The sequence below is a fragment of the Dermochelys coriacea genome, chromosome 21 (assembly GCF_009764565.3).
Source record: "Dermochelys coriacea isolate rDerCor1 chromosome 21, rDerCor1.pri.v4, whole genome shotgun sequence".
NCBI classification, from domain to species: Eukaryota; Metazoa; Chordata; order Testudines; family Dermochelyidae; genus Dermochelys; species Dermochelys coriacea.
The window spans coordinates 10,183,139-10,196,795 of NC_050088.1; the positions used below are offsets into that span (position 1 = coordinate 10,183,139).

At 50.2% G+C, this 13,657-nt stretch overlaps 1 protein-coding gene across 6 annotated transcripts in view; it reads right to left on the reverse strand.

Annotated features, from left to right (window-relative positions):
- GRM4 (glutamate metabotropic receptor 4) overlaps nucleotides 1-13,657 on the reverse strand; it is a 247,953-nt gene that overhangs the window by 72,211 nt on the left and 162,085 nt on the right. For all 6 annotated transcript variants that reach the window (XM_043500559.1, XM_043500562.1, XM_038380296.2 and 3 more), the window contains 2 exons: nucleotides 8,684-8,819; nucleotides 2,674-2,828 (listed from right to left, as the gene is read on the reverse strand). In XM_043500559.1, coding sequence (XP_043356494.1) covers nucleotides 2,674-2,828; nucleotides 8,684-8,819 — 291 coding nt within the window. The remainder of the gene's footprint in view (nucleotides 1-2,673; nucleotides 2,829-8,683; nucleotides 8,820-13,657) is intronic.

Here is a 13,657-nt window from a genome sequence, read left to right on the forward strand (position 1 = left end):
AGATGCCACAAAGCATACGCAGGTATGGACACTGAGGGCCCCTGCTGTGCCCCTGGCCCTTTCACCCCATTGCTCTGCAGCCACTGCCGCAAAGGGCAGAGACCATCAGTGTCCTGCCCCCAAACCTCGGGGAGCAGCTGTCAGAAGCTTTCAGCACATCAATGCACTTGGCGGTTCAGTCTCTAGACGGGTTAGTGATTGACGGTGGGGAGCGTAATGTGCCCTGACAAGCTCTGTGTCTTGCAGGCATTGTGCTGACCAGGGAACAAACAAGGGAAAGGAAATTGGGGTCTTCAATGTAATGGGGAGCCGCTGCCCATGGGAGAGGCAAAGGGGCCCATGGGGGATACAACGCAGGACCTAGTAACCACATGGCTTTATATAATATCGATACCTGGGTTAGGGGTACTCAGCAGATCCCAAACTCAGATCCAGACCTAGGGTTTCCCAAAGTTCAGGAGAGCGTTGGGAGCCAAGGCTTTGGTTCAGATCATTATAAAGGTGGAGCCAGCCACAAGGCACCCAGCCAGATCTGGCTGGGACTGGGAGCTTCAGGATCTTTGGATCAAGAGCTGAAGAGCCACAGAATAATTATACTTTAAAACAGTTACGCTGTGATGGCAGCAGGATACACACTGGCCAAGTCAGGAGCTCTTCACACTCACATACACACCCCAGCTGCTGCATCTTCCACCCCACCCATCTCTGCCCCTCTCGTGGCAGCTCCTGGAAGGGGAAATCCCAGCCATTCCACCCTTATGCCACGCAGCAGATGCAGGGAGCGCAACTCCCAGCACTTCCCGCAGCGCTAACAAGTTTGCGCAACATCCTGTATGCTCCCCAACAACAAGTGCTCTGCTCAAGTCTTGAGCATAACGAGTGGGGCATGGCTCAGCCCCCAGAGCTCTGAGGGTGGCACGGGAGGCTCCAGCCACGTGTGACTGACGTCAAGTATCACTGATGGATCCGCTGAGTAGGATATCGCCCTTTGCTTCATGTTCTAAGTTACTCGGTCATGTTGCAGAGTGCTATTAAACAGCTGCCCTCTTCCACTGCAGAGGTGGCTGCATTTCAATGTTGGGCAGTCATTCCTGTGAGATTATGTTGTCCTTCCACAGCACCTTCTATCCATGTATCTCACAGCACTTTCCAAACACTCCTTAACTAGTTCTCCGACCCGCCCGAAGAGGCAGGCATTAACATCTCTGTTTTACCAGGGGGGCGAGGAACTGAAGAAAAGGGAAATAAACTGATTTACCCAAGGTCACACAGCCAGACAGTGGGAGAGCTGTGAATAGAACCCAGGAGGCCCCCCTGTGCTCTAACCACTGGAGCATGATGCTGTTCAAAAGGCCAGATCCACAGTGCTGCTGGCAAGGGGGCAAGGGCCCAGCTGAGGGTCTGGCCCACAATCTGCAAAGTTCATAGGGGTCTTTATGCCGCCGGGGTTCTTGCTGCTATCACAGTGCTGTGTGACGGTGCCCAGACTGTCACACAGGAGCTTCTCATTGTCATTCTCCACGATGGCAGAGGATGTATAGAACCTGGGAAAGCTGCTGACTTTGCAAGCAGTGCCTTGGCAGGGTCCTGGTCTACTTTACCACCTCTGACAGCGGCTGAGCAAACACCTTGGCCAAAGAATTGGGACTGCACCAGGAAGGGGGAAAGGGCCTCAGCCTCAGCTCTGAGCAGGGCAGAGCCGGAGTGGAGCCATATCCCCCATCTCTAGGGAGCTAACGAGAGGGGGTGGCCCCTTTAAGGCTGAGCTGGCTGGGCATGAAAGATGGGGGTGCTTCAAGCTTCCCAAGTGTGAATGCTTTCCTGGATGGGGAGCCTGGCGTTAGGGTAACGGATCTGCTAATAGTGCAGCTCTCACCCTGTGCGGAGATGCCCTCAGCTAATGTTCAGCGGCCACCCACCCAGAGCAAACGAATGATGATACTTTATTGAATAATTCACTGCAATAGTCCTGATAATGCCTTCATTTGCCAGCCTTTCATCCACTTCGCTTGGGATCCATCACTCACCGTAAAGCTTCAGAATAATTACTGGGCTCTTCAAGAGGAATTCTCTAAGCCGAGCATGTGTGAGAGAGGGAGGCAGAGGCTCTCTGCATTCTGGAGAGGCACAGAAATCCATTTCCAGCTCTTCCTCCTCCCCTAGGGAGTCTGCCTCGCACCCCTACCAACAGGGCATGGAAATCCAGTTCCAGGGTACTTCCTCCCGCTGCCCAGGGCTACACCTAGATTTCTTCCCAGGCGGGAACTTGCCTTATTCTCCTCGCTATTCAAAGGTCATTGCATGATCAAGGGAGCCTTCCATTTTTGGGCGCTCCTGCAGATGCACCAAGGTTTGTGTATCCATGTGGAATGGATTCTGGACTTGCCTCTGCTTGGTGCAATTGCAAAGGGGAAAGGAGAGATGCAATGGTATAACCAGGTGAGTCGCAAGGCAGAGGGGACAGGCAGCTGGGCAGAGGGAATGGGGTGGCACAGCACAGTAGAGTGGACAGGGAAGGTACGGATGAGCCGTACTTCAGAGAAGCAGTAGGGCTCAAAATGGAAAAAAATAAAGTGACGGTATTCACCCAAATCCCACCTACTCTCTTAGCTCTGCCCACCAGCCTACCCTGAGACACAGCCAGGAGGAGCTGCAGACTCCAGTCCCACGTACCTTTGACAGACACACGCTTGGGCAGGATGGTGACAGATCCCTCGGCCACCTCCTCTAGGTGGAGCACAGGGGAGATTTTGGAGCCCCAGCTGTCTGAGCCCATCCAGATGAAGTGCCCGGTCTGGTTGGCCCTCTTCGCCGCCTCCAGCACCCTCCTGTGCAGAGAAAAGCCAAAGAGCAGGTTCTGAGCTTGTAGCCTTTGCACCCAGGTCAGTGTGGGAGAGAGAAAGCAGGGGCACGATCGAGCACCTGAACCACTCTAAGGAATGTTTTCTAAGCCTATAATCATTCTCGTGGCTCTTCTCTGAACTCTCTCCAATTTATCCACATCCTTCTTGAATTGTGGGTACCAGAACCCGCCATAGTGTTCCAGCAGCCATCGCACCAGTGCCAAATATAGAAGTAAAATAACCTCTACTCCTACCTGAGATTCCCCTGTTTATGCATCCCAGGATCACATTTGCTCTTTTGGCCACAGCGTCAAACTGGGAGCTCATGTTCAGTTGCATATCCACCGCAACCTCCAAACCTTTACAGAGTCACCGCTTCCCAGGAGAGAGTTCCCCCATCCTGTAAATGTGCCCTACATGCTTTGTTCCTAGATGTACACATTTATAGTTAGCCATATTAAGACACACATTGTCTGCTTGCCCCAAGAGGCTCAGATCGCTCTGAATCAATGACCTGTCCTCTTTATGAGGAAGCAAAGAAGACCCTGTCAATATGGCTGTTGATTAAAAAGTGATTAAGGGAACACAGGTACTTGGCAAAATAAACATCCCTATATAAATGAGCAGGTCGGGAAGATGAGTATCCCAGGGCCCTGAGGCCGTTACTTCTGGAAAGTCCCAGGAAACGGAGGAAGCAGTGGAGGATGGGGGATTGTGTGTCAGGAATCAGGGTCTGCAGCAGAGCTAGTCTCCAGGCTGCCTCATTAATACAGCTGGTCTGCAGCAGGCTGCCGGATTAGTCACAAAACCCGACTGGCTGCAGAGGTCAGCAAGCTGGCTCATAAGCCAGCAGCAGCAGCTCGCTGGCTTCTCAACACTCATGCTGCTTACCACTGCACCTGCTGTCATGTTACCTGGTTCCTGCTGCTCCCGCCTTGCCTCTGTCCTGCCCTTACCTTGAACCCTCATTGCCTGCTACCCTGCTCGCTCCAGTTCCTGCCCTGATTTGACCCTTGGCTCTGACTCCTGACTATGGCCTCTGGCTCCATCCCCTGGTACCCAGTTTCTACCTCCAGGTTTTCCCAGTGGCTTTGGCTCCCGACAACTGACTACAGCACTGACCCAAACACGAGGCCTGCTTCCCACTCCCTCCACAAGGCTAGATGGACCTCACCCTGGTCAGCTGATATTACGGTACCAGTCTTCAAGGGGAAAAACAGAAAGCCTGGCAATTACTGTGGTGTGAGTCTAACTTCATCCCCTACAAAATGATGGGACAAATATTTATTAAAAAATTTAAGTCACAAGAGGAGGGGAGAGCCGTGGTCAATATTTTAAGAAAATTCTGCTCTCATTCTGCACCCCCATCTGAGAGCAGAATTTGATTCTATGGGCCAGATCCTGAGCTGCTGTCAATCAGAGCAGTCCCACTGACTTCACCGGAGCTGTGTCAAGGATTTGTCTAGGCACAAGTGTGTACTGGTTTGTTAAGCCGCTGCAGACCTCTAATTTTGTGTTAGGAGTGGCTGATTTTAGTTTAGCTGAAACCTGTTCCTCATCAGTTTAACATCACTCCTTCAGTGACACGGGGGGAAACTTGCCAGTAGACCGAGCCTTACGCTCTATCATACAAACCTGTTTAAACCAAAATGAGAGCATCCACACAGCCTTTGGCACTGGTTAACGAGATCAGTTCAAACCAGCGCAGCGCGGCATAAAGGCAGGCCCTGATTTACACCAGCAGAGGGTCTGACTTTCTGCCTTTCACACCAGGCAAACTGGATCCATTTGGGTCAATGGCATGACAAGAAAAGTGAAGAGAGGGTGTACAGCAGATGCAATGCAGTTGGGCTTGATACAGATGTGTCTCCTTGATTCTTTTAAATGGGGCTCTGTTCTTCCACTCTCTTCCTTGCTATCTCCATCCCCTTTCCTATCACACACACACTGTCTGTCCCCCTTCCTGCCATTTACCCCTACCCGTCTCCAGCCCTTTCCTGCCTGCCTTTACAGCTGCTGGGCACAAGTGCTGCCCAGGGAAAGAGGTGAAATCTCCACTTCCTTTCTGACTAGACCCAGTCCTGCCCTGCCACGTGCTATCCCTTTGCACAGACACAAAGGGAGCAATGACATGCTACCCAGTTAGAACGGTCCCCACCCTGCCCAGGATGGAAAAGACTGTGCCAGCAGCAGGCCAGGGGAGAAGGACACCCCTGGTATTTAAGCAGGGAAGCGCTGCAGGCAAGAGCGTTATTAAATATTTCAGAGCGTTAGGCAATCAGTGGACAATTCACTGAATAATTTACCCTGCCCTGTCCTTCCATTGGCGTCTACCCTGTAATTCTAACCCAGACTGCAGTGCAGGCATGTTTATGGCCGGTGGGCAGGAAGGCAGGAGGGATGGGGTGCAAGTGAAAGAAAGAAAGAGGGAGGGTGGATAGAGCAAGTGAGGGGCAAGAAAAGGGGAGAGCCAGGAGGAGGAGAGACTATGCTGAGCCTGAAAGTGGGGAGGATGCCAGAGGGAGACGACCCTGACCCACAGAGCATGGGGCTGGGGTTCATGCCCATCTCTAATGAAGAGAGATGTCAGTAGGCCATAGCAATGGGTAAAGCGAGCAGGTGAATTGGGGCACTGCAGTGAATATTGCAGCCAGGGACAGGGAAATGTACAGAGGCCCCAGCTGAGCATGCAGCCAGCCAAGTCCCCGACTCCACCACACAGCTGCAGCTTCATTGCACCCTCCCGAGGGAGCTGCGCAGAGAGACTGGCTCTCCAGCCCTATTTGCATACTTACTGAAGGTAATTGAATTCCCCCTTTAATTACTGAACATTAGGGAAAATCAGGTTACACAGCAGCAGGCTGGAAAGGCTCCAGCGCAGAGGAGGGGGTTTCATGCATGCAGGGAGGCAACTCGGATCAGCCTCGTGAGCCGCTGGAGTGAGAGAAATGTTCCTACCGGCAACCACTGAACTGGGCACTGCCAGGTGATCAAGTGCCACTCAGGTAGCCAGCCACTGCCAAACTGCTGGTGATCCTTGCCACCCAGCACCACCCCTCTCTCCCCAACCTTGATCCTCAGCTAGTGCAAACTGGCATCTTTCCACTGAAATTGACGCATGCCAGCGAAGGATCTGATCCACGGACTTCAACGAATGGTGCCGACTTACACCTGCTGGGGGTATTTCTTTGAAATGTTCTGCGCCATGATTTTTATTGCATGGCGCTCAGGTACATTGTAAGCTTTGGGGCAGGGCCCGCATTCCTCCAGATGTTTGTACAGACCCTGAATCTCTGGCCTGGTCTCACTGATTTCGGCCTCCCAGGCCCTGAAACGCGACCTCCTTATTCTCTCCAACTCCCTTGAGGGCTTGATCCTGAGAGACACTGAATACCTTTGCCTTCCAGCGATGTCAGGAGCACTCAGCATCGAGCTGTCTCGGTCTATCTAAGCTCTTATAACAGGGCCCATCAACCTCAGCAACACCTCTGTCCTCTCCTATTCCCCTTACTTGTCTCATCATCTGCCCCTCTCCCTCTTTTCCCTGCCCTTCCTCCCCCATTAGCCTCTATCTGCAGCGTTGCACAGGTAACTAGGGGGGCCCTAATCCAGAGCTCACTGATGAGACTGACTTCATCGCCTTTTGGATTGAGCCCTAGGTGCACTGTTGGGAAGAGAGTTTAGGCACCCCCCACCCCCAGTTGTTTCTCATTAAGCATAAAGGCAGATTTATGACTCACACATCCTATGTCATGGATTTAATTACTTGCTACCCGAGTCCAGATGGCATTATTATATTTGTTTTAAAAGCCACACTCCACTGAGCCGCAGGGATGCCGAACATCTGTGACCAACACTAGCTGTGTTGCCACTTCCCTTGCTCCAAGCGCTGGCTCCCCCCCAGTGCGGTGACAAGCACAACGATCACCCAAGCTGGATGGGAGGGTCAGCAAGTGGCACAATCCCAGCCCAACCACGGGACTCAGACCAAGCTGATTGCCATGTTTGGGGTCGGGAGGGAGTTTTCCTCCAGGGCAGATTGGAGAGGCCCTGGAGGTTTTTTTGCCTTCCTCTGTAGCATGGGGCATGGTTGACTGGAGGGAGGCTTCTCTGCTCCTTGAAGTTTTGAACCATGATTTGAGGACTTCAGTAGCTCAGACATGGGTGAGGTTTTTCATAGGAGTGGGTGGGTGACATTCTGTGGCCTGCGCTGTGCAGGAGGTCGGACTAGATGATCAGAGTGGTCCCTTCTGACCTTAGTATCTATGAATCTAAGTGGCTTTGGGAGGGAGTTGGGGGCAGCTGATGCACACTGGTCTGGCTGTGGATTTACTTCTGTTGGTTCTTTCCACTTGGGGTATAGGACCAGCTCCTAAGCAGGTGTAAATTGGTGTCATTCTGTTGAAACCAATGAATGGAGCTACACCAAATGACACCTGGCCCTTAAATGGTTTCCACCATAGTTTTTATTCCAGGTCACTAAATTAAACTTTAAGCTCTTCGGTGCAAGGACTGTGTCCTGTGTCTAGCACCTACCACAACGGGGCTCCGCTCCCGATTGGGGGCCTGGCATGCGACCACAATCCTAATGAAAGGTGATTAGTTTGGTCTGTTTTTGAATTACCCTAGTACCTATGAACCCTAGTGAAGAACCAAGACCACCTTGTGCTAGGCACTGCACAGCTTTCTGACAGACACATTACAAAAGGGTTAAACACCCATGCTTCGGCTAACTCCTCAACTGGTGAACGTGGTTGCAGCTCCATTAATGTCAATTACATCAGCAGAGCAGGTGGCCCATAAAGAATAAGCGAGCTGGTGTTGCATGCATCTCTACTGACCGGTAGGCAAGGGGCCAGTCCCCGATCCCATTTACACTGCTGTATATCTGGAGCAATCCCACTGATGTCAGTGTTATTCCTCTGGTGTAACAGTGCTGCATCTGGCCAGCAGTGGGTATCAGGCTGCTGCCGCACAGAAAAAAACAAAAAAAAACCAAAACAAAAAAAACCATTTTCCAGGTGTGTACGCGTGTCAGTGAGTGCTAATGGGATGTAATTCCCCCTTTACACACACCCCTCGCCTGGGTAAACGTTTACAAACCCCTGTTTAATGGTGCTTGCCATTTACACAGCAAGGTAAATCCCAGATTCCTCAGCGCATAAGCAAGCGAGTGTAAATGTCAGGTTTTCAGACATTTCTATTAAGGAGGGAAAAGAAACTTGGATCGTTTGCATAGCTGATGTAAACTGCGTTAAAATCTCAGTTTACCCACATTTACATAATGTTTGCTGATTAATAAATTAGACACTTACAAATATCAGGTGTAAATCAATGTGAGTCATTAGGCTCCGTAAACAATGCAAGCCACCATATGTCACCTTGATTTCTCTGCAGCCTGTAGCCCTGCAGCTCCCCACTGCACGCAGGGATGGAGTATCTTCTTAAGGGACTCAAGTGGGGCTCCCAGAAGCTGAGGACCCCAAAACTAGCAGCCCCTTCTGGAAACCTGGGTCTAAATGACTTGCCCGAGGTCACACAGAGTCAGTGGCAAAGTCAGGAACAGAATCCTAGAGTCCTGACTCCGGATTGCTTCTCTAACCATTAGCCCCCACTCTCCTCATTATAATTATGTATCCTATGTACCAAATACCACCAGCGCGTGATGTGGCCTGTAAAACAGGCTACCGGGTCCAAGGAGTGCTAAGGAACTGTAGGATACACTGGGGGGGTGGACAGCATCAGGAGATACCAATACACAGAGAACCTTGTGTTCCCCCTCCTCGCTTCATGTGGCTTGCCCCCCACACCATCCCTAGGCTAGCCCATTATCCACTCACCTGATATCGTCCTCGTTGGCAAAGATGATGACAGCCCGAGCATGGGAGGTCTCCAGGAGACGGCGAATGATCTTATCAAACTCTCCCGCCTTGGGCTCCCGAGGTATCTTCACTGACTGGGCCACGCACACTCCCCCTGCGGGCGGACAAGACACGGCACATTTAGACATGCCTTCGAACCGGCCGGCCCTACGCAAGCTCCCTTTGGGGGTGTCATAAAAATAAAGGGAAGGGTAAACACCTTTAAAATCCCTTCTGGCCAGAGGAAAAACCCTTTCACCTGTAAAGGGTTAAGAAGCTAGGATAACCTCGCTGGCACCTGAGCAAAATGACCAATGAGGAGACAAGATACTTTCAAAAGCTGGAGGGGGGGAGAAACAAAGGGTCTGTCTGTCTGTATGATGCTTTTGCCAGGGACAGAACAGGAATGGAGTCTTAGAATTTAGTAAGTAATCTAGCTAGAGATGCGTTAGATTATGATTTCTTTAAATAGCTGAGAAAATAAGCTGTGCTGAATAGAATGGATATTCCTGTCTGTGTCTTTTTGTAACTTAAGGTTTTGCCTAGAGGGATTCTCTATGTTTTGAATCTAATTACCCTGCAAGGTATTTACCATCCTGATTTTACAGAGGTGATTCTTTTTACCTTTTCTTCTATTAAAATTCTTCTTGTAAGAAACTGAATGCTTTTTTCACTGTTCTTAAGATCCAAGGGTTTGGGTCTGTGGTCACCTATGTAAATTGGTAAGGATTTTTATCAAACCTTCCCCAGGAAGGGAGGTGCAAGGTTTTGGTGAGGATTTGGGTGGGAAAGACGTTTCCAAACAACTCTTTCCCAGTAACCAGTTAAACATTTGGTGGTGGCAGCGAAAGTTCAAGGGCAAAGGGTAAAATAGTTTGTACCATGGGGAAGTTTTAACCTAAGCTGGTAAAAGTAAGCTTAGGAGGTTTTCATGCAGGTCCCCACATCTGTACCCTAGAGTTCAGAGTGGAGAAGGAACCTTGACAGGGGGGAGACCTAATTGCTGGGGGGCGGGAAGAAGGGCTCACTCTTGGGTCCCACATGCTTGAGATCTACACATCTCTGGAAGCGGCTCGACCCTGGAAATGGGCAAACCTCAGCACCCCCTGCTGCTGATGGCAGCACACACGGCCAGTGCAGGACTGGAGCATATGGGATTTGCATTGCAATTGCCTGTGTGAAATGCCGGTTATTTATAACCCAAGGAAACCAGCAAAAGACCAGTGTGAGGACATTTAACATGGATAGGGGAAGCAATTGCCAACATGCTCTGTATTACAGCAGCACCTAGAGGCTCCAGTCAGGATCGGAGCCCCATTTTGCCGGGCGTTGCACAAACACATAGCGAGAAACTGGCCCAGCCTGTAGGAATCTAGGGTTACATGGGACCTACATACATTATGGTTGTAAGGAAGTTTGGATGTTAGCATGAAAAACAGGGTCCCAGCATGAGATCAAAGAAAATAAAATCCTGAGAAAGAAGAATTGTTGAGTTAACTTTGCAGTGACCTGGGGAATACCAGCGTTATCATTTTTAGGGCTGGGGCGGAAGTAACAGAAACAGAGAGCATGGTTAACTGGGAACCTGCTTCCTAAAACTCCCTCATCTAGCTTTGGTTAAGGGCCAATAACCAGTAGTAATATCACTTGTTTATTATAGTGTATACAAAGCAAGGTTTTTTAGGGGCTCTTTAGCAGAGCTTTGCCTCACCGTCTGGAGTCACGCCATGATGCAAGTTGTCTCCCGGGCCTGAACCTATTGTAATTATGTTGGCCAGCGCTTATAAGTGTGTTGTTGCTAGGGCATAGAAAGCCGTATATGCCTGTATTGATATTTTGGATGTAACCAGCACCAAGTGGCCTTTAAGACTAACAAAGGAATGCATGTGTGGAAACTGAGTCACGGTAATGATTCATAAACTCCTTAGGATAGTTATTTCCAACACTGCCCCAAAAAGCTCACAGCCTAAGTAGACCAGGCAGATGGCAATGGGAGAAGGGCAGTACGGCCACCCCCGTGTTATGGACCAGGAACTGAAGACGTGGAGAGATGAAGTGATTTGTCCCAGCGAGCCAGTGGCAGCACCAAAAACTGAGCTCAGATCTCTTCTCCTACCCTGTGTCTGTTTGGTGTATAAACTGTAAGATCATTGGGGCAGGGACCATCCTTTACTCTGTGGGTGTGTGCACACAGCACCGCCACCTAGCACAACAGGGCCATGATCCACATGGGGCCTCTGGATGTGACTGGAATAAACAACAATCATCACAGTGCCATTGTGAGCGTTTGAGCCCTTCCTCAGCCAGAAGTACTGGTGACTTCCACAGGGCTCTCTTTCTCTCCCCTCCTTCGGCACCAGGGGCTGACACCTGTTGACTCTAATGGGTCCCTAGTGCTCTGAATATATTTGCTCAGTGCGTTCTTCCCTCCTACGGTGCATGCCCGGGAAGAGACAAATATCTTCCCATTATTTCCACTGCCGCAGATTGTTTTTTCACACATCACTTTGATTTGTATCATCCTCCCTTTGTCGTGTTACTCCCTCCGATCAGCCGTCTCGAGAGCTAAGCTCTACCATCCACCTACTCCTTTTATTATCTGTCATTTCAAGCCATAACTGCTCTCTCCCCTCCTAGTCTCAATTCTTCAGCAGTTCCCCTGTCTCCAGCGTCTCCTCCAAGACTTCCTCTGCATTCACCCTTTCCATAATCTCAGATCTCAAAGGAGCATCCCCTCCTTGCTTTGCCACTCTTCATTCCTGCTTCCCAAACAGCTTTCAGCGAAGTTCATCATTTCGCATTCTCCTTTTTGAGTCCCTGCCCGGCTTCTTGCAAGTGTGTGTGTGTAAACACACCTTCTTGATTTCAGACCTATTGCCTGAGGCTTGGCCCCTTAGGGTTCGAGCTCCCTGTCCTCCCAGAAATAGGCATCACCAGTTTAGCCCCTACTCTGGTTAGTGATGGAGCAGAGATGTACTGTTCTAGTTACATAATGGCTCTGGAATACTATGGCAATGGGGCCATTAGAAATACATATAATGTATGTACAATTATGATATATTTGTATTATGGTAGCACCTAGGAGCCCCAGTCATCGATCAGTACCCTACTGTGCAAGGTGCTGTACAAACACAGAACGAAAAGCTTACAATCTAAATCATAGGGCCAAATTTATCTCAGGAGCAACCCCATTGAATTTTAAGAGAGATGGGGTTGGCTTATAATCCGCAGTTATGTCAGGTAGGCTAATAAGGGCTTTCCATCATCATGCTCCAGGCCCCTATTTAGGTCAGGAAGAAATTGAACAAAAGAGCTCAGCGCCAAATGCACCAAAATAAGCGGGGCAGTTTTCCAGCAGGGCTCAGCTCATGGGCTGCTGAGCTCTTTGAAAAAGATGGCCTTGATTGTGGGTGCAGAATAGCCAGCCCTTAGGAACACTGGGTGAAATTCACCCCAGCATGAGGCCCATGTACCAAGTCCTAGGAGTTTAAATGGTGCAAGGCCTCAGGCTGGTGCCTCCATCCAGGGGTGCATTTCACACCTTGCAAGGGTTTCATGTATTCCCTTGAAGCATCTGGCCACATTCGCTGTAATAGACAGGTGACAGGACCAGATGGTTCTCTGACCTATTCTGTGATAGCAGTTCTTCCACTTGTCCCTGGACTAGAGTGACCGCTCGATCACAAAGATGGGGACTCTGCAATCCTACTCACCAAGCCAGCTGCTGAGCATTTGAAATAGCAGCTAATTAAAACTTAAAAAAATAAGAGAGCGAGAGAGTGAAAAGAAAATTGGATGAGTAACCATGCTTCTGTCTGCTGGGCTTTAACCCTGAACGCCTGCCAGCCCTGGCCCCACCAAAAGCCAACAGCTCCTCACTGCAACTTTTTGGCAGGCACCAGTAAAAAAAAAAAAATGGAGAAAAGAGATGGGAAGAAAATTAAACATTCCAGGACCTTCTGGATATAATTGATGGTCTCAATTTGCATAGCAGTAAATGACACGGCTGATGCCTCGCCTGCTGCTGAAGGATCCCCGCTTAAGCAAAGGTCAGAGTAATTAGCACACAACTGCCATTGCAGAGAGATTTCCCAGAACTCCTGTCATCCAGAGAGGACAGTCCCCTCCTCCAGTGGTGGCCGTGCAGCAGGGGAATGACAGCAAGGGAACAGCAGAAGGCACGGGGATGCAAAGAAATTCTTAAACCGGAGCAGTCATCCAGCTGGCTGGGGAGCTCCCAGAGCCAGATCATCAGCAGGCAGAAGTCAGCGCAGCTCCACTGATGAGCAGCTTGCCCCCTGGCTCAAACCTGCAGCCTTACGCATGAGATTGGGTTATAAGTGTTATTTGTAGAGCCTAGGAGCTCCAAGTAGGGACTAGGGTTGGTGGGGTCTTAGGGACCATGGCTATTACGTCAGTATCAGAGCAAATAATAAAACCCAGTTCTTATCTAGCACTTTTCATCAGTAAATCTCATAGCTCATTCCAAAGGTGGCCAGTAGCATTATCCCTCTTTTACAGATGGGGAAACTGAGGCACAGAGCAGTGAAGTGACTTGCCCAAGGTCACCCAGCAGGCCAGTGGCAGAGCCAGGAATAGACCCCAGGTTTCCTGAGACCCAGTCCAGTGCTCTATTGACTAGGCACACTGCCTCCTATACCATTATACACTCCTACAGCACCCGTCATCTGAGGATCCTAAAGCACTTTACAGTTGGGTGACATTCACGCCAGTACCGCTGGCCTGTGCACCCCTTTGGTCCCACTGGAGGCATTAAGTAGCCTTTAAGCAGTGCTGACACCTTGTGCTGGTCCTCTGCAGGAGGCAAACGCCACATTAACCCCACTCCCACAAGGTAGGCAAGGCTTATGATCTCCCTTTTACTGATGGGGAAACAGAGTCACGGGAAGGAGATGCAAGCAGTCCATGGTCCCACACTGAACCAGGGACAAA